Raw genomic sequence first — 16,995 nt, forward strand, 5'->3', positions numbered from 1 at the left:
GCTTAAACTATATCCACAGACCTTTATCATACAATGGATGTCAGGTATTATCACTCTGCAGGGCAAGGGCAGTGCAACCTCAATCCCATCAACACACTCCCTCCTCAGTCATGTCACCACTCCGCTCCCTGTCAGTACAATGGAACCTGGAATGACTCCCAAAACTGGTAAAAATATTTTGAAATACAGACTACTCCCTTACTAACTAGTAAATAAATCCACAAAGTTCTTTCAAGCTCATTGTTAACGTTTGTGAAAAAATGCAGTGAACCTGGTGGTGCAACTACTTTGCATATTACACGGACCTGTCACATGTCAGCACTTTTCAACTGAAGAGCCTTTTGTTTATTTTTCTTTATGAATGACAGCGTGGCTCAGGGAAGTGTCTCAGTTAACATGCCTCAATTCTCCATGCCCCCTGTGGAGGGCGTGTCGCAGGTCAGCGTGATGAACCTGAGCTCAGCAAAAGCAGAGGGGTCTGTCTCACATCCACATGAGAAAAGAAGAACCATCAGTCTGCCTGATGAGTGCCGTGAGTCACTTTCATTCTTTTATTTGAAAAGGAATGTGCTCATGTTTAAAGGACTGGGAAGAAATAATTGTGTATGGCAATTAGTCTTAATCTAAAGTTACAACGGGAAGCAGAGTGTGTAATCTATTGCATGCTGTCTTTATAAACCTGCCAGGTCTGTTTAGGGGAAATAAAAATACATTTTAAATAAAGGATACACTAAATTGTGACCTCTGTTGTTTGTGCAGGAGGTGAGTTTGTCCACTAAAGACTAACATTTATATTCTATATTTTGACTTATAGTGTGCTTCACTCGTTATGAGGACAGACATTTTGCATTATTTCCACATGACAGAACACAATCGAAGTAGAGTAAAATAAAAAAAGAATTCCTTTTGATTTGCATTGTTGCAAGTTATTAATAATAATAGATCATAATAATGTTGGGTAAGATAACCAGTGAGACAAACACCAGTCAGTGCAATTCTTAAAGTGCTCATATTATGCTTTTTGGCTTTCCCCATTTCCTTCATTGTGTTATATATCTTTTTTGTGCATGTAATAGGTTTACAAAGTGAAAAAGCCCAAAGTCCACCCCAAAGGGACTTACCATCCCCAACAGAAAACACTGTTCACAAACTGCTCCAAACAGCTCTATTGTTGTCCAGCCTTTACTTCTACTTTGTAACACACGTTATAATGCTCGCCTAGCTGCTAGCGTGGTACGCCCTCAAACTCTGCAACTGACTAGCTAGCAGTACTTACAGCGCATGTGCGACTCCCAACAAAGATGGTACAGAAGTGAGATGTCTCACTCTGTAGCTAAACAGAGAGCTCAACACACAGGGTGAAAAGAGGAGCTGCAGCAATGTGCATTACAACAAAATATATGGTGTTTTCTGAAAATTAAACCACATAAACCTATTCTATTGTATTTAGAAGTACAACCTCTAAATACAATTATGAACCTGAAAATGAGCATAATGTGAGCACTTTAAACATCCATTGGATGGCATTACATACATGTCTTTCTATTTAACTAACTACAATATGATACATTCTGAGTTTAATATGAATGTTATTATCTTTTTCTTCTTCTCAGGAAATGTTTTTATAACTTATTCTTCAGACATTTCTTCAGAGATAATTCCCTTTGTAGACTTTCTCACAAAGCAAGGTTTTCGACCAGCTGTAAGCTATACAACCTCTTCACTCAAAAGTCAGATTTAAAACAAAAACCAAAGAATGTGACGGTTCACTTACAGCACTGAATTCAATTTTACAGATTGATTTATTTGATAACCCCATCAGACGCATGGATATCAACAAGTGGAACGATGGTTGCCTGAAAGATGTAAGAACCGGATTTTCAAGTTCAAGTTCCACTTTATTTATCCTTAGAAAAGGAAATTTGATTTGCAGCAGGATTTTAACAGTTTTTAACATAGGTAGCCTAAAACGGCGACCTGTACATTTTTGTATTTCTTCTATTATATTGTAACATAAAGTCTGTGTTAGCAGTATTATCAGATAATCAGTAATTACATAGAAGACAAAATTAGACTTAATGTGACTTTATACTTAAATATTCTATGTTTCATGTCCATTTTAAATTCAAACATTTGTGTTAAATTTGTGTTTTCAGGCAGTGAATGTGTCTAAAATGTTTTTTTTTTTATACAGCAATCAGCCCTGATTGTCATCGCCATCAGTCCAAAGTACAAGGCGGACATTGAAGGATGTGTAGTGGATACCCATGATCTACACACTAAATATATTCACACCATGGTGAGAACATATTCATGTAAAATCATTCTGAGAAGAATTGCTAATAATAGGTACTTAAATGTTAAATCTAATTTTGCCAGATGCAGAATGAATTCATCCAGCAAGGCAGCTTGAATTTTAGATTCATACCACTTCTCTTCTTTAATGCATCCCAGGTCAGAAAGGATTTTTTTTTTTAATAACTTAATGTTTTGCAGATACTCAAATGCTTCCATAATTTCTTTCCCTTAAGCCGATCTCTACTACAAAAAACAAACATGTAGATGCACTCTCATTACAGAAACACGTCCCAAATTGGCTTCAGAACACGCGTGTTTACCGCTGGCCGCAGGATGCTGAGGATGTGTTACTGCGGCTACTCAGGGAGGAGAGATACGTTCCTCCTCCTGTTCTTCCGGAGCTCTCCCTCATCATCAGGCCTGTGTCCCCCAGTGCTGCAGCTACACTATAAAGACACACAGTGTTTACGCATTTGTTTAAACGTTTGTTTTTGACTGAGTTTCTTAGGAGCGTTGTGCAGCTTGTGTGTTTTAAAAGCTCAGAATTGAATCAGTGGTGAAGTGAATAACAGCTTGTATTGTATCAAATGTTGTTTTTCAGATGTTTCAATAAAGTTTAACACAACATGTTCACCTCTTTATTCCAAAATGAAATATCTCAACAACTATTGGATGAATTTCCCTGAAATGTTGACATTCATGTTCCCAAGAAGAAGGAAACACAATCACTTGTGATCCTCTGACTTTTCCTTTTGTGACATGTGTGGTTTAAACTGATATGTATCTATTGTATGGATTATCATAAAATTTGATTTTTACATTAATGTTCCCCTCAGGATTCATTGCAATAACTTTGGGGATCCCTTAACTTTCCACTTGGCACCATAATCGGGTAGAAAAAAGTAGCTGTCCAAAAGATACTTTGATTTCTGCAAAACTACTGTAATAGCATTACTTACCCGTACTTTTTGTTTGGTGCTAATTAGCTAATGTTAGCATGCTAATACGCTAAACTAAGATGCACAGCATTGTAAACATTATGTTTACATAATTGATAATGTTATTATTGTTTTTGAACACTTTCGAAGCAAAATACGATTATTTATTTCCTTTATTAACTTTATACATATTTACCTTGTAAACCGTTTCCAGAGCTTATTGTACACAACGTATGCACACCGCACTAATGAAGCTGTTGCTAAGGATCACAAAATGGAGGCACATGCTAGACCTTTCTTTTTAGTTCATTGGTAAAGTAGTTCATAATTTTGGAAACATGCTTATTTAGAAACTGCCACATACAACCAAAGGTGAGAATATAAAAAGTGAGGAGTAATGAAAAAACAAAACCTAAACAAAATAAAATAATGTGTAGTCCCCCACATAAATGGCAGCAGGAGGAAGAGGCCACAAATGTTGCTACCACGGAGTTTGCTGCTGCTTTAAGGTTTTCACCGGTGTTGTTGGCCATTCCTCATCTTGAGCACCTGATTTTTTTTTTCCAGTTCAGTAGGCAGATACAGTGCCCCACCAGTAGGGGACGGGGTGCCCAATTCAGCCAGCTGATCTTCACACACCCTTTCAACTGCCAAAAAAGGCCTGCTAAGAGCGGCTGGTGTGCAGAGCTCCAGCTAAGAATAACCCGGACATTCTGGGGGATAAAGTTACCTTGAAGCCTCTCTGTGCTCTACTGTGACCTATACCCATGTGAGGCACCAATAACACTGGGTGGTATATTCTGTCGGCTCCCCCTCAGCCTACCCAGCCCTCTGCTTAGCTTGGCTCTTTCCTTCCCCTGCGTTGCTTTCCTTTACCCCACCGTCCCAATGCTGCCACACTGGCAGGTCCAAATTCTGCAACACCTGTAAATCTTTCAATTTATGCTTGATTTTCCATTTTCTTTATTATTATTTTTTTCTTGAAGAAATTTCACCTGTGGATTACACGAGTAAGGAAACAAGACTGTGATCACCGAGTGGAAATGGAATAATTTAATAACTTGGACACTTTTTACAGATAAGTGGACGTTGATTGGATTCCTACCGAAGCTGTGATATTTCCATTCACTTCTGCATGAGGAGGCTTTGCCCCCAACTCAAAGGATTATAGCTAAAGTTGTCTCCATATCACCATGGCTGAAGGTAGGACTAATTAACACCTGCATCAGCACTGAAAATAACAACATTTACTATTTGCCAATGCACATAAAGCCTGAGTGATATATGCTATGTAAAATATGAATGGCAGTGTTTTGATAGGGTACTTTCTCATAGGAAACTGTGTTGAAAGTTGGTTGCTATAAATACTGGATATCATGTAGCCAAAGTATTAGCGTTGCTCTCCTGTGACAGACATGACTGCTGCTGGGGCTGACCTCTGATTTTCAACTTTCTTTTTGCCATTTCAAATAAAAAGCCTGCTTCTTATGTAATCTGCTCAAACAAGTTTCCCGAGCAAATCTTTTGTTTGATTAAGCTTCTGGACTTAGATGAATTGAGCAATAACAGGCAGATTTCCTTGTACAGTTCCGTGTACATTTGTGGTGAAATACTGACACCACCTGTCCACCCTAATTCTGAAGGGACTGTTTTGAGTTTTGGCATAACTCAGCATTTGTATAATGAGGAAGGGAATCATGAATTAGGCATGCTCAGAGTTCATAAACACCTTGGCACCAGGTCCAAGTGGGAAAGTACGTCAGTGTTGATGATGGCGAGGATGTCATTAAATGCCATCACAATAACTTTCCACTGGACTAAACAGGTTGGAATCATGTATTTAGATAACCTGATGAAATGAGAATGACAGATGAATCCTGTCTTGTCTGATATTTGACAAGATCAGTTTAATCAAATATACATAATCCCCTCAACATCAGGAAATGTTACATGTTGATGCAACACACAGGCAGAGGTTGTCAGATCAGACATACTCCACTGTGTTAAGGTTAAATATGTTGACCACAAAGGAAATATCCTTCACCTGTCATGGTTTAGCTGCGTGTGTGTGTAGATGGTGAGACTGGAAAGGTGGCAATTGAAGGACAATGTTATCCCAAACATGCCACAGGAATTTCCTAGTCAGAGATTTAACTAAACCCTGTTAATGTTTGTGGGCTAAAGTTAAACTTTTAGGATATTTGCTTATTTAGTCATGCATATTTAATTTAATTTTAGAGAAAGAAAAAGGTAAAGATAATTGTTTATCAGAGTGTCTTTTAAGGAGCCTAACTCATAATAATCTTTAGACTTTAGATATTTAAGGCCAATAATGGTATCAAGTTTTTTTTAAATATTTTTTATATTATAGTTCTTTTATTTTTAGGTACACATAACATAAACAAACATTTGTCAAAAGGAGCCCTTTAATATAATTGTGACCAAGATATGTACTGAGTGGGACATTTACAGTAAAATAATAACCATGTCAGTACTCACAGGCAAAGGTCATTTTGACACATATCTTTGGCATTTTTGTATGGCTGATATATCAGGCCTGCTGATATATTGATCTGGGTAGGCCTATAGCATTTTCAAAAAGGTATACATCCATACATGCCATGAAGGAGCAAAAAATACCTGCATACAACACTTTCCCAATGCTATTATGAATGTAGCCACAGTGCAACTCTTAGTTTGTTTGTTTATTGGTTAATAATTGTGTCCGACTGTAAAAGGACAAACCAAGCAGCGAAAGGTGAACCACAACAGGGCCGTCTTGATGATGTGGGAGTTCTCAGAGTGACTTTAGTATCTTTTTGTGGGTTTTTTTCCACATAAAGGAGCCAAATCCGCCTCTTCCTCCGCAGCCAGTGGATCCAATAGAGCAGCTGCACCACAGACAGGCTCCCTTAAGTCCACCAAAGGTCTGGGGCTCCTCGGGAAGCTGAAAATGTCTGCGGAGCTGCTGATTGCCCTGGCTGCTCTCCTTTCCTGGGTGGTGGTGGGAGTGGTGATGTTTGACTTTGTGGAGTACAAGGCAGTCCCTGGTTAGTCACACATACCCAAAATGTATCTTATTAGAATTTCAATGACCAAACATGCATAATTATCAATAAATCTATTTTTATTCCCAGACATTCAGCAAATAGTTTCGGACCCCGTGCAAGCTGTAAACGACGCTGTTGATGAAGTATCCAGTCTGTTCAATAAGTTTCAAGGTACATAAGAGAGACAGCATGCATGTCACACCTTTTTAGTAGTGCTGAAGCAAGTATATGACTCTTACCTCTGGGCCCCCAGAATGTGCTCCTGATTTAAGTGACCCCATGTCCGCTGCCACTTACGCAGCTGAGGAAATATCGGACGCAAAAGATGGATTTGTTCGCTATTTTTCAGATGACGAAGGTATAAAAACACACTCATAACCAGAAAAAAAAACTTCAACATTTTTATAATACACGTGATGTAACCATGACTTTAATAATCTACCTCCAAACCCACAGGGAACTTCTACCTCAGCTATGTTGACCCTGTGGTCTTCGGGAGACAAGCTTTCCATTCAACCAATGATTTCATGAGTGGCAGAGCGGGCACCTTCAGGGACACACTGTGTGCTATTGTGGACACTGTATCTGACATATTATTGAATATAAATAAAGGTATGTATTCCATTATTAATGCTTTTTTTCTGACTAAGGAGTTTGTCTGCCTTCCCTTTTTTATTCACAAGCAAATAACATGATAATGATCCTAATCCTAATTAACTGAGTAAAAAAAGTCTAGTTCAAGTTAAATTGTAATCATTTTTGGCATGTATGTTTGGTCATCAATAAATTAATTTTTCTTCACTTATTTTTCTCAGGAAAAATTGACCTTAGCTACATTGACCCTGTGGTTATAGGCAGAGGTGTCTTCAGTGTTACTAATGACTTTGTGTGTGGAGTGGGGGGCTACATCCAGGATGTGCTCTGTGCCATTTTGGACACAATTCTGGATGTAGTGAAAGGTATTTACTCTCTTCAGTTAACATCTCTCTAATCTGTAACCTTAAAATATTATAATGACAATGTAACACAGCATACAGTATTTTTTTTTTACATTTACATATTTGTTCTTCTCAGGAACCATGGATATAAGCTTCATGGACCCTGTGGTAGTTGGCAGAAACGTCTTCAGTGCTGCTGATGACACTGTGAGTGGAATAGTGGGCTACATCCAGGACATGCTCTGTGCCATCGTAGACAGTATACTGGATATAACAAAAGGTGTGTTTTTGTATTGTTTGTGGTGCAATATTTACATCAAATATTTTTGTGTCTGTATTTTGAATCTTATTTGTTGTGTTACTCATTACTAAATCAACATTATTACTCAATAACTTAGATTATGTTTGTCGTGGGTGTATAATAGTACTTGTGGTTTTTATTGAAAATTATTGATTACATAATATCTTTTCCCATTGATCTTTAACTGTCTTTTCAAATGTTTGTATAACAGAAAAATGTTTTTGAATTTTTTTGAATGAAGTAACTCACTGGAGCTTTGACTTGAATGTGTGTTTGTTCTTCTCAGGAACCACTGACATTAGCTTCACTGACCCTGTGGTTGTTGGCAGAAATATTTTCAGTGTTACTAACGACTTTCTGGGTGGAATAACAGGATACATCCAGGATGTGCTCTGTGCCATCTTTGATGTAATACTGGACACAGTAGAAGGTACAGTAGTTAACCTTTTACCTAATCTATTGATGTGTCCCACTATAAGTTTGCTCTACTGGACCCTGCTAACTTTCACTTTGACTTGTCTGTTGATCAGACATCCAGCATGCTATGGGATTCAGCCCCATGTCAGCTCTGAAGAGAACAGCAGAAATCATCACAGAACAGATAAACATGCTCTGGAGCTACATCTCCACAACGCTGATTGGTGAACAAGGTCTGTTTGAACATATGGCGACATATCTTACAAATCAGCCACATTACAATACTATTGCTGGTGTATCACTATGTTTGCATTTGCTGTAATTACTCATACTAAAATATGAATAATTATGGTAAGGGAAGAAATAGTAAACAATCAGAAGTTGTTTGTTTTAGTATTGAATGAATAGCAGCTTTAACTGACTTTGCTCTGTGCTGATATTTCAGGGATCATGCCTGAAGTGTCTGTTGACCCCATGAAAGTCATTGAAGATGCTGTGTTGGAGTTCACAGACAAGAAAGATTTGTTTGTGGCTTACATGTCGAGCATGCTCGTTGGTGATCAAGGTATACTCTTTTGCATTAGTTATATAGAATAATAACTTGAACTAAAACTTAGCTAAAAAATAAAGATACACACCTAGATACTCTGACCTTGATGCAGATATTCTTCTCTGTTTTAGGTGAACCTGTTGCCACACCTGTTGTAAATGTCATTTCTGAAAAAGGTTTCACTTTTTATTACAGTTTTAATACACCTAAAAGCATCTTACTAGCATATGACGGCAAATTACACCCCATTTGCACAACATTTTCTTTTTTTTGTTTAGATGAAACTGTGGCACCCCCATCCCCATCTGATATACATTTGGTACGAAGGAAAGGTAAGCAATTACAATTTTGTATCCCTTTTCGTTACTGTAACACTAAAATCATTTCTTAAAAATTAAGTTAATTGTCTTTTATTACCAAATTTTCTTTGAAATGTAGGTGAATTCCTGCCACCTTTTGAAAAAGGTAAGAAAACAACACCTGTACATGCGGTAACGTTTATGTTGGACGGGGGAAATGTGTGCAGCAAATAGTTGCCTTTCATGCATGTTCGCATTGATTTTTTTGTTTTTCTTATCACTTTGCACGAACTGGTCTCAAGTCTGCCTCATGTCGTGTTCAATGTAATACAGCAAGTCTGAAGTACGATGAAACTTTATGTCCAACTTGTTTGAATAAACTCCATTTCCCTTCAACAACTATGCATCAAAACCACTCTATACTTTTGTTGTAATAAATGTCTATATTTTATTCTATCTCTATTTGTTGGATGTAACATTTCATAAGACTCTGCATTCATGTGTTTTATCATTAAGTTGTTTTTTTCCCCAGTCATCATGTTTTTGTGTCATATGTTAATTTATTTATTAATTTCTATGTTATATTGAGCATGATGGATTGTCTATGTCCTTTGGAGGTGCATTCCACTGAACATGCCACTGAAAATAGTCCCCAACATATGCACTATTTAGTTTACTGCTGCTATAGTAAAGTTTGCCAAAAAGTACCATGCCCATATTTTTAAGCTTTTTTTAAATTTAACTAGGCTATATATCCGTGATGCATTTGAAAAAAATAATAATAATAATTACATCTTCAGTAGAAATGTTGCGAAGTACTGAGAGATGAACTACTGCATTATTGGTTTTGGTTATTTCTTAAAATATGTTGGCAGCTAGCTAATTTGAATGAAAAAAGCAAATGGGGAAAAGGCATTAACTGCATCATGTGGTGTGTGTGTGTACTATGTAATGTTATGAATGGTCTTTGTTCCCATTTCACCCCATCACATTCTTCTGTACCTGAAACAAAGTTTGGAGGGTCACATTGGTTGATGATACAGTTACAGAGATTATGAAAGCTGCCAAAGATGACGCTGCTGCTGCTGCTGCTGCTGCTGCAGCTGCAGGGTTAAGTGAAGCCCCAGACTCAAAGATCGAGGAGGAGGCTGAAGTTCCCACTGAAGTTGCCAGTGAAGCAGATGGGAAAGAGGCAGCTGATGGTATTCATATGTTTTTCTTTATTAGCCACATTCATTAGTCAGATACAAGATCAATAACAGGCACTAAATCTGTTACTATCACATCACTAGTGAAACATGTCAGCCTTGAAGAGACTGAACATGAACCATCACTGGAAGAAGGAGAAGAGGTTGATATTTTGGAGGAGGATGCTGCACATGACAAGGAGGAAGAAGAGGAGAAAGGAGTTGGTACAGAAGAAGAGGGCGATATTAAAACAGAGATTGAAGAAGAAGCACAGGAGCCACAAACTGGAGAAGAGGTGGTAGAAGCTGAGGGGGAGGAAGAGAAGACCAAAGCTGAAGACTTTTTGGTACAAAGGGAGAAGGAGGAGGAAACAAAAACAGAACCAGATGCAGAAAAAGATGAGGAGGGGGAAAAGGAGACCAAAAAGGAAGATTTGGTAGAGGAGGAGGACACCAACGCTGAAGAAGTTTTGGTAGAAGGGGACGAGGAGGAGGATGAGGAGGAAACAAAAAAAGAAGATGCACTAGAAGAAGAGGAGAAGACCAAAACTGAAGATATTGTAGAAGACGAGAAGGAGGAGACAAAAACTAAGGACTATTTGGCAGAAGATGGGGAGGAAGAGGAGGAGGAAGAGGAGGCGGAGGTGGAGGTGGAGACCAAAACTGAAGACCATTTGTTGAAAGCTAAGGAAGAGGAAGAGGAGGAGACAAAAACTGACGTTCTGGTAGAAGATGTGCAGGAGGAAAAGAAGGAGGAGACCAAAACTGAGGAAGAGGCTGATGAGGAAGGGATTAAAGATGAAGATCTTCAAGTTGGTGAAGAAATAGACAAAGAAAACATTGAAATACCTGACACCGATGTCAAAGATCAGTTTGTAAAAACTGACCAAGATGATCAAGCTTTAGATATGGACGATGATGAGGCTTTGGAAGAGGAGGAAGAAGGAGAAAAACTGGACAAAGTGGAGATGGTGGAGGTAGATGATGAAGACAAAGAGCCATCTGTCCAACAACTTGATCTGAAAATTCTGTTAGCTGAAAAACGCGATAATGCCAGTGTAGTGCCTGAATCTGATGATGAGGAAGAAGAAGAAACAACTGTTCACGACCAAGACGAATACTCTGACATCATCGACGAGCATCGTGATGAAAACAACAACAACAGTGAAAGTGGGAAAACTGACCTGAAACGAAAGAGGAAGGTTCATATTCCCTTTGAGAAGCTCAGAAGACTCGGATCCAGAGCTGCTCACAAACATCACCTTCACAAACATGAGAAAGGTACAACACTCTTACTATTATCATCACATATTGTTCATCTTTTTTTCATTATTAGGCAATAAAAATGTTTCTGAATGGTGAGGGTGTTAATAATAATAAATGATCATCTTTACATTTTTTTTTAGCATGTTTTCAAAGGACCACTTTGTTGTGACGTGACTAAAGTTCTTAGGCTGGATTTATTCAATAACAGATGTAAAATGTTTCATATTTTCATTTCAGTGCGTTTTTTTGTTAACAATGTGTTCATTTGTTTTGTGTGGTAATCATCAAGGTTTTAAACCAACAGAATGATTTTCATCACAAAAGGTTTTTCATTACAGATTAGAGAAACATTCCAACATTTATGAAACATTGTTTGATGTTTTATCCAGAATCAGAGAAGATAAATAATATAAATAGCTAAACAAGCTAAATTGCAGCAAAGGAATTGTCACTTCCAGAACCACGGGTTCATTGTAAACAGGAATTGCTAATAGATAGCTAGCATACTTTTAATGGTGCCAAATTGCCAAATTGTGAACAAATATAGGCAAAAAAAATACCAGGGCTCAAGTTGTAGCCCACAGTTGAGCTAGAAAACTTGCCCAGACATGTCTTCACCTCAATTTGTGTTGCCAAAGACAGAGAAAAAACATTTCCCAAAATGTTGGTGTATTTCTTGAAGAGATTAATTATAGACATAGTTTTAATTGAAAAGCAAAAAAGATGTACATAACCTGATCAAATTAAGTTTTATTTAGATCAGAAACTCATTCTGGCTTAGGTGTCAATAGTTGCATGGAAAGAGGATCTTAGGACTAATACAGTGACAGGAACACGTAAGTACCCAATTAGCTCCTTTAACTGTGCTCTTTTCTTTTCGATGACTCAGTAAAGACACATTTATTTCCCAAGGTGCTAATTGTGTACATAAGTGTTCCTGCTTTGGACCAGTCATTGCCTTAGGCAGTCAGCCAATAACCTTTTTCACAGCAGACATAATGTTGACATGTCATAGTAGGAAAAGCACAGGTGTAATCCAAACCATTACTGATGGCTGCATTCCACTTACGAGAAGCCCTGGTATTGTGCATGCTGACTCACTGAAATAGCTTACTGGGACACTTGAATGAATTGAGCCATCGTTTATCAACTTCAGGTTGAAATAAAAAGGTCCATATTTCAAGTGGCAGCTAGATGGTGCTGAGAGGCTGAAAAAAACATTGATAGTTTTCTGGATGAGGACACAAAACAACTTTCTGATGTATGATCTTCCCTCCACAGTGCATTATGTACCAATAAAAAAAGTAATTACTGAACAACTAGTTTTGACTTCGTTGTATATCAATATTATATTGTTTAGTTGTGGGGTGTTTTTGATCATAGTGTTTTAGTGTTGTAGTATTTATATAGTGCTTATGCAAGCATCGGTATTTGTCATTTTGACTAGTGTTTTTAGTGCTGTAGTGCTTATAGTGCTTATGCAAGCATGAGTATTTGTTATTATGACTATACTCTGATTGCCAGTCAGAATTGCACTGTACATTGTACTTTATAATTTTTGCACATTTCTGCATGATATACTTTAGTTCTCAAAGAGGCAAAGGAAAGACATGCAATGAAAGAAGTTAAAGATGCCATTATTAAAGGTAATACTATTGAAATTGTGCACCTTCTTCACTTTGCTTACTCCCAAAATTCATTTTATGTTTCTAAATTTTCCTATTTAAATGCATCAATGTTCTATAATTTAGTGAAAACAAGAAGGTACTCTATGCACACAGGCACCTGATAGTTTTGCCTATGGAGATTTTTTGTTGCTTACAGACCTCAAAGCCGCAGAAACTGAAAAGGAGAAAAGAGACAAGGAGCCCAAAATTGAGGAAACCATAGAGATACAACTAAAAGAAGAAAAGCTAAAGGAGGACAAACCCCTTGAAAAGAAACCACTGAAGCCCAAAGGTAATTACACTTAATAATGAAAGTACAAAATATTATTCAAAAGAAATAAACACAAGGCTGTTACATTCTATGTAATAAAAGAAATGAAGTAAGAATGTTGCTAGATCATTTATTTGTTTAACTACTGTAAATGCATATTTTAGCACAATTGGGACATACTGCAAAACAGTGTCAACATGGAAAGCAGGTGTATACCACCAGTTCATATTGTATTTCTCAAACGAAGTTGTGTAAGTATTAGTATTCTGGCCACTTGTACACAAAAGAGACAGGATTCTTTGTCCTGCTTCAACTGCTCCACCATTAAGTCTGTTACAGACATTGTAGAGTACATTAAACATTGACACTTGCTGCTTTTAGAAAAAGAACCTAAGGAGAAGGAAGAATCTAAGAAACCATCCACAGAAGAGGCAGAAGTAAGGAAGCCTAAGGAGAAGGAAGAAACTGAAAAGAAAGTGGCAAAACGCTCTGAAGAAAAAAACAGAACTGAAGAAACCACTCAAAGAAGAGAAAGAAGACAAGAAACCTCTCAAAGAAGAGGAAGAAGTCAAGAAACCATCTAAAGAAGAGAAAGAAGACAAGAAACCTCTCAAAGAAGAGAAAGAAGTCAAGAAATCATCTAAAGAAGAGAAAGAAGACAAGAAACCATCTAAAGAAGAGAAAGAAGTCAAGACACCTCTCAAAGAAGAGAAAGTAAAGAAACCATCTAAAGAAGAGAAAGAAGACAAGAAACCATCTAAAGAAGAGAAAGAAGACAAGAAACCTCTCAAAGAAGAGAAAGAAGTCAAGAAACCATCTAAAGAAGAGAAAGAAGACAAGAAACCTCTCAAAGAAGAGAAAGAAGTCAAGACACCTCTCAAAGAAGAGAAAGTAAAGAAACCATCTAAAGAAGAGAAAGAAGTCAAGAAACTATCTAAAGAAGAGAAAGAAGACAAGAAACCTCTCAAAGAAGAGAAGGAAGTTTTGAAACCATCTAAAGAAGAGAAAGAAGATAAGAAATCTCTCAAAGAAGAGAAAGAAGTCAAGAAACCATCTAAAGAAGAGAAAGAAGACAAGAAACCTCTCAAAGAAGAGAAAGAAGTCAAGAAACCATCTAAAGAAGAGAAAGAAGTAAAGAAACCATCTAAAGAAGAGGAAGAAGTCAAGAAGCTATCTAAAGAAGAGAAAGAAGACAAGAAACCTCTCAAAGAAGAGAAGGAAGTCAAGAAACCATCTAAAGAAGAGAAAGAAGATAAGAAATCTCTCAAAGAAGAGAAAGAAGTCAAGAAACCATCTAAAGAAGAGAAAGAAGACAAGAAACCTCTCAAAGAAGAGAAAGATGTCAAGAAAACATCTAAAGAAGAGAAAGAAGTAAAGAAACCATCTAAAGAAGAGGAAGAAGTCAAGAAGCTATCTAAAGAAGAGAAAGAAGACAAGAAACCTCTCAAAGAAGAGAAAGAAGTCAAGAAACCATCTAAAGAAGACAAAGAAGTAAAGAAACTGTCTAAAGAAGAGAAAGAAGTCAAAAAACCTCTCAAAGAAAGGCAAGAAGTCAAGAAACCATCTAAAGAAGAGAAAGAAGACAAGAAACCATCTAAAGAAGAGAAAGAAGTCAAGAAACCTCTCAAAGAAGAGAAAGAAGTCAAGAAACCATCTAAAGAAGAGAAAGAAGACAAGAAACCTCTCAAAGAAAGGAAAGAAGTCAAGAAATCATCTAAAGAAGAGAAAGAAGACAAGAAACCTCTCAAAGAAGAGAAAGAAGTCAAGAAACCATCTAAAGAAGAGAAAGAAGATAAGAAACCATCTAAAGAAGAGAAAGAAGACAAGAAACCTCTCAAAGAAGAGAAAGAAGTCAAGAAACCTCTCAAAGAAGAGAAAGAAGTCAAGAAACCATCTAAAGAAGAGAAAGAAGTCAAGAAACTATCTAAAGAAGAGAAAGAAGACAAGAAACCATCTAAAGAAGAGAAAGAAGTCAAGAAACCATCTAAAAAAGAGAAAGAAGTAAAGAAACCATCTAAAGAAGATAAAGAAGTCAAGAAACCATCTAAAGAAGAGAAAGAAGACAAGAAACCTCTCAAAGAAAGGAAAGAAGTCAAGAAATCATCTAAAGAAGAGAAAGAAGACAAGAAACCTCTCAAAGAAGAGAAAGAAGTCAAGAAACCATCTAAAGAAGAGAAAGATAAGAAACCATCTAAAGAAGAGAAAGAAGACAAGAAACCTCTCAAAGAAGAGAAAGAAGTCAAGAAACCTCTCAAAGAAGAGAAAGAAGTCAAGAAACCATCTAAAGAAGAGAAAGAAGCCAAGAAACTATCTAAAGAAGAGAAAGAAGACAAGAAACCATCTAAAGAAGAGAAAGAAGTCAAGAAACCTCTCAAAGAAGAGAAAGAAGTCAAGAAACCATCTAAAAAAGAGAAAGAAGTAAAGAAACCATCTAAAGAAGAGAAAGAAGTCAAGAAACCATCTAAAGAAGAGAAAGAAGACAAGAAACCTCTCAAAGAAAGGAAAGAAGTCAAGAAATCATCTAAAGAAGAGAAAGAAGACAAGAAACCTCTCAAAGAAGAGAAAGAAGTCAAGAAACCATCTAAAGAAGAGAAAGATAAGAAACCATCTAAAGAAGAGAAAGAAGACAAGAAACCTCTCAAAGAAGAGAAAGAAGTCAAGAAACCTCTCAAAGAAGAGAAAGAAGTCAAGAAACCATCTAAAGAAGAGAAAGAAGACAAGAAACCATCTAAAGAAGAGAAAGAAGTCAAGAAACCTCTCAAAAAAGACAAAGAAGTCAAGAAGCCATCTAAAGAAGAGAAAGAAGACAAGAAACCATCTAAAGAAGAGAAAGAAGACAAGAAACCTCTCAAAGAAGAGAAAGAAGTCAAGACACCTCTCAAAGAAGAGAAAGAAGTCAAGAAACCATCTAAAGAAGAGAAAGAAGTCAAGAAACCTCTCGAAGAAGACAAAGAAGTAAAGAAACTATCTAAAGAAGAGAAAGAAGTCAAGAAACCTCTCAAAGAAGAGAAAGAAGACAAGAAACCATCTAAAGAAGAGAAAGAAGTCAAGAAACCTCTCAAAGAAGACAAAGAAGTAAAAAAAACATCTAAAGAAGAGAAAGAAGTCAAGACACCTCTCAAAGAAGAGAAAGTAAAGAAACCATCTAAAGAAGAGAAAGAAGACAAGAAACCTCTCAAAGAAGAGAAAGAAGTCAAGAAATCATCTAAAGAAGAGAAAGAAGACAAGAAACCATCTAAAGAAGAGAAAGAAGTCAAGACACCTCTCAAAGAAGAGAAAGTAAAGAAACCATCTAAAGAAGAGAAAGAAGACAAGAAACCATCTAAAGAAGAGAAAGAAGACAAGAAACCTCTCAAAGAAGAGAAAGAAGTCAAGAAACCATCTAAAGAAGAGAAAGAAGACAAGAAACCTCTCAAAGAAGAGAAAGAAGTCAAGACACCTCTCAAAGAAGAGAAAGTAAAGAAACCATCTAAAGAAGAGAAAGAAGACAAGAAACCTCTCAAAGAAGAGAAAGAAGTCAAGAAACCATCTAAAGAAGAGAAAGATGACAAGAAACCATCTAAAGAAGTAAAGAAAACATCTAAAGAAGAGAAAGAAGTCAAGAAACCTCTCAAAGAAGAGAAAGAAGTCAAGAAACCATCTAAAGAAGAGAAAGAAGTCAAGAAACCATCTAAAGAAGAGAAAGAAGACAAGAAACCTCTCAAAGAAGAGAAAAAGGTCAAGAAGCCATCTAAAGAAGAGAAAGAAGTAAAGAAACCATCTAAAGAAGAGAAAGAAGTCAAGAAACCATCTAAAGAAGAGAAAGAAGTCAAG

At 36.8% G+C, this 16,995-nt stretch overlaps 2 protein-coding genes across 2 annotated transcripts; both read left to right on the plus strand.

Moving 5' to 3' along the window:
• The first annotated feature begins 396 nt into the window (after positions 1-396).
• Positions 397-2,750, plus strand: LOC114547129 (adapter protein CIKS-like). Its single transcript, XM_028566365.1, has 7 exons — positions 397-532; positions 760-762; positions 1,614-1,702; positions 1,797-1,865; positions 2,195-2,299; positions 2,380-2,454; positions 2,580-2,750. Exons 1-7 carry the CDS (start codon positions 397-399, stop codon positions 2,748-2,750), a joined length of 648 nt encoding a protein of 215 aa, XP_028422166.1.
• Positions 2,751-4,054: 1,304 nt separating this feature from the next.
• Positions 4,055-15,747, plus strand: LOC114547130 (golgin subfamily A member 6-like protein 22; the record flags this gene model as incomplete). The annotated part of the gene is made up of 20 exons (XM_028566366.1): positions 4,055-4,439; positions 6,107-6,286; positions 6,374-6,457; positions 6,540-6,644; positions 6,743-6,898; positions 7,102-7,245; positions 7,361-7,504; positions 7,812-7,955; positions 8,056-8,175; positions 8,388-8,507; positions 8,624-8,668; positions 8,771-8,824; positions 8,931-8,957; positions 9,835-9,993; positions 10,084-11,259; positions 12,831-12,890; positions 13,069-13,203; positions 13,564-13,661; positions 14,308-14,463; positions 15,664-15,747. Coding segments are annotated over exons 1-20 (3,201 nt in total), but the record flags the coding sequence as incomplete, so codon positions are not given.
• Between the last annotated feature and the right edge of the window lie 1,248 nt (positions 15,748-16,995).

This window comes from Perca flavescens, chromosome 20, assembly GCF_004354835.1.
Source record: "Perca flavescens isolate YP-PL-M2 chromosome 20, PFLA_1.0, whole genome shotgun sequence".
Taxonomy (NCBI): Eukaryota; Metazoa; Chordata; class Actinopteri; order Perciformes; family Percidae; genus Perca; species Perca flavescens.

Excerpts from the sequence above, each read along its gene's own strand:
- LOC114547129 (XM_028566365.1), top strand. The coding sequence starts at position 397 with ATGCCTCAATTCTCCATGCCCCCTGTGGAGGGCGTGTCGCAGGTCAGC. Across the intron at positions 1,703-1,796 it reads AGCAAGGTTTTCGACCAGCT|ATTGATTTATTTGATAACCC; the intron begins GTAAGCTATACA and ends TCAATTTTACAG. Across the intron at positions 2,455-2,579 it reads TCTTCTTTAATGCATCCCAG|AAACACGTCCCAAATTGGCT; the intron begins GTCAGAAAGGAT and ends CTCTCATTACAG.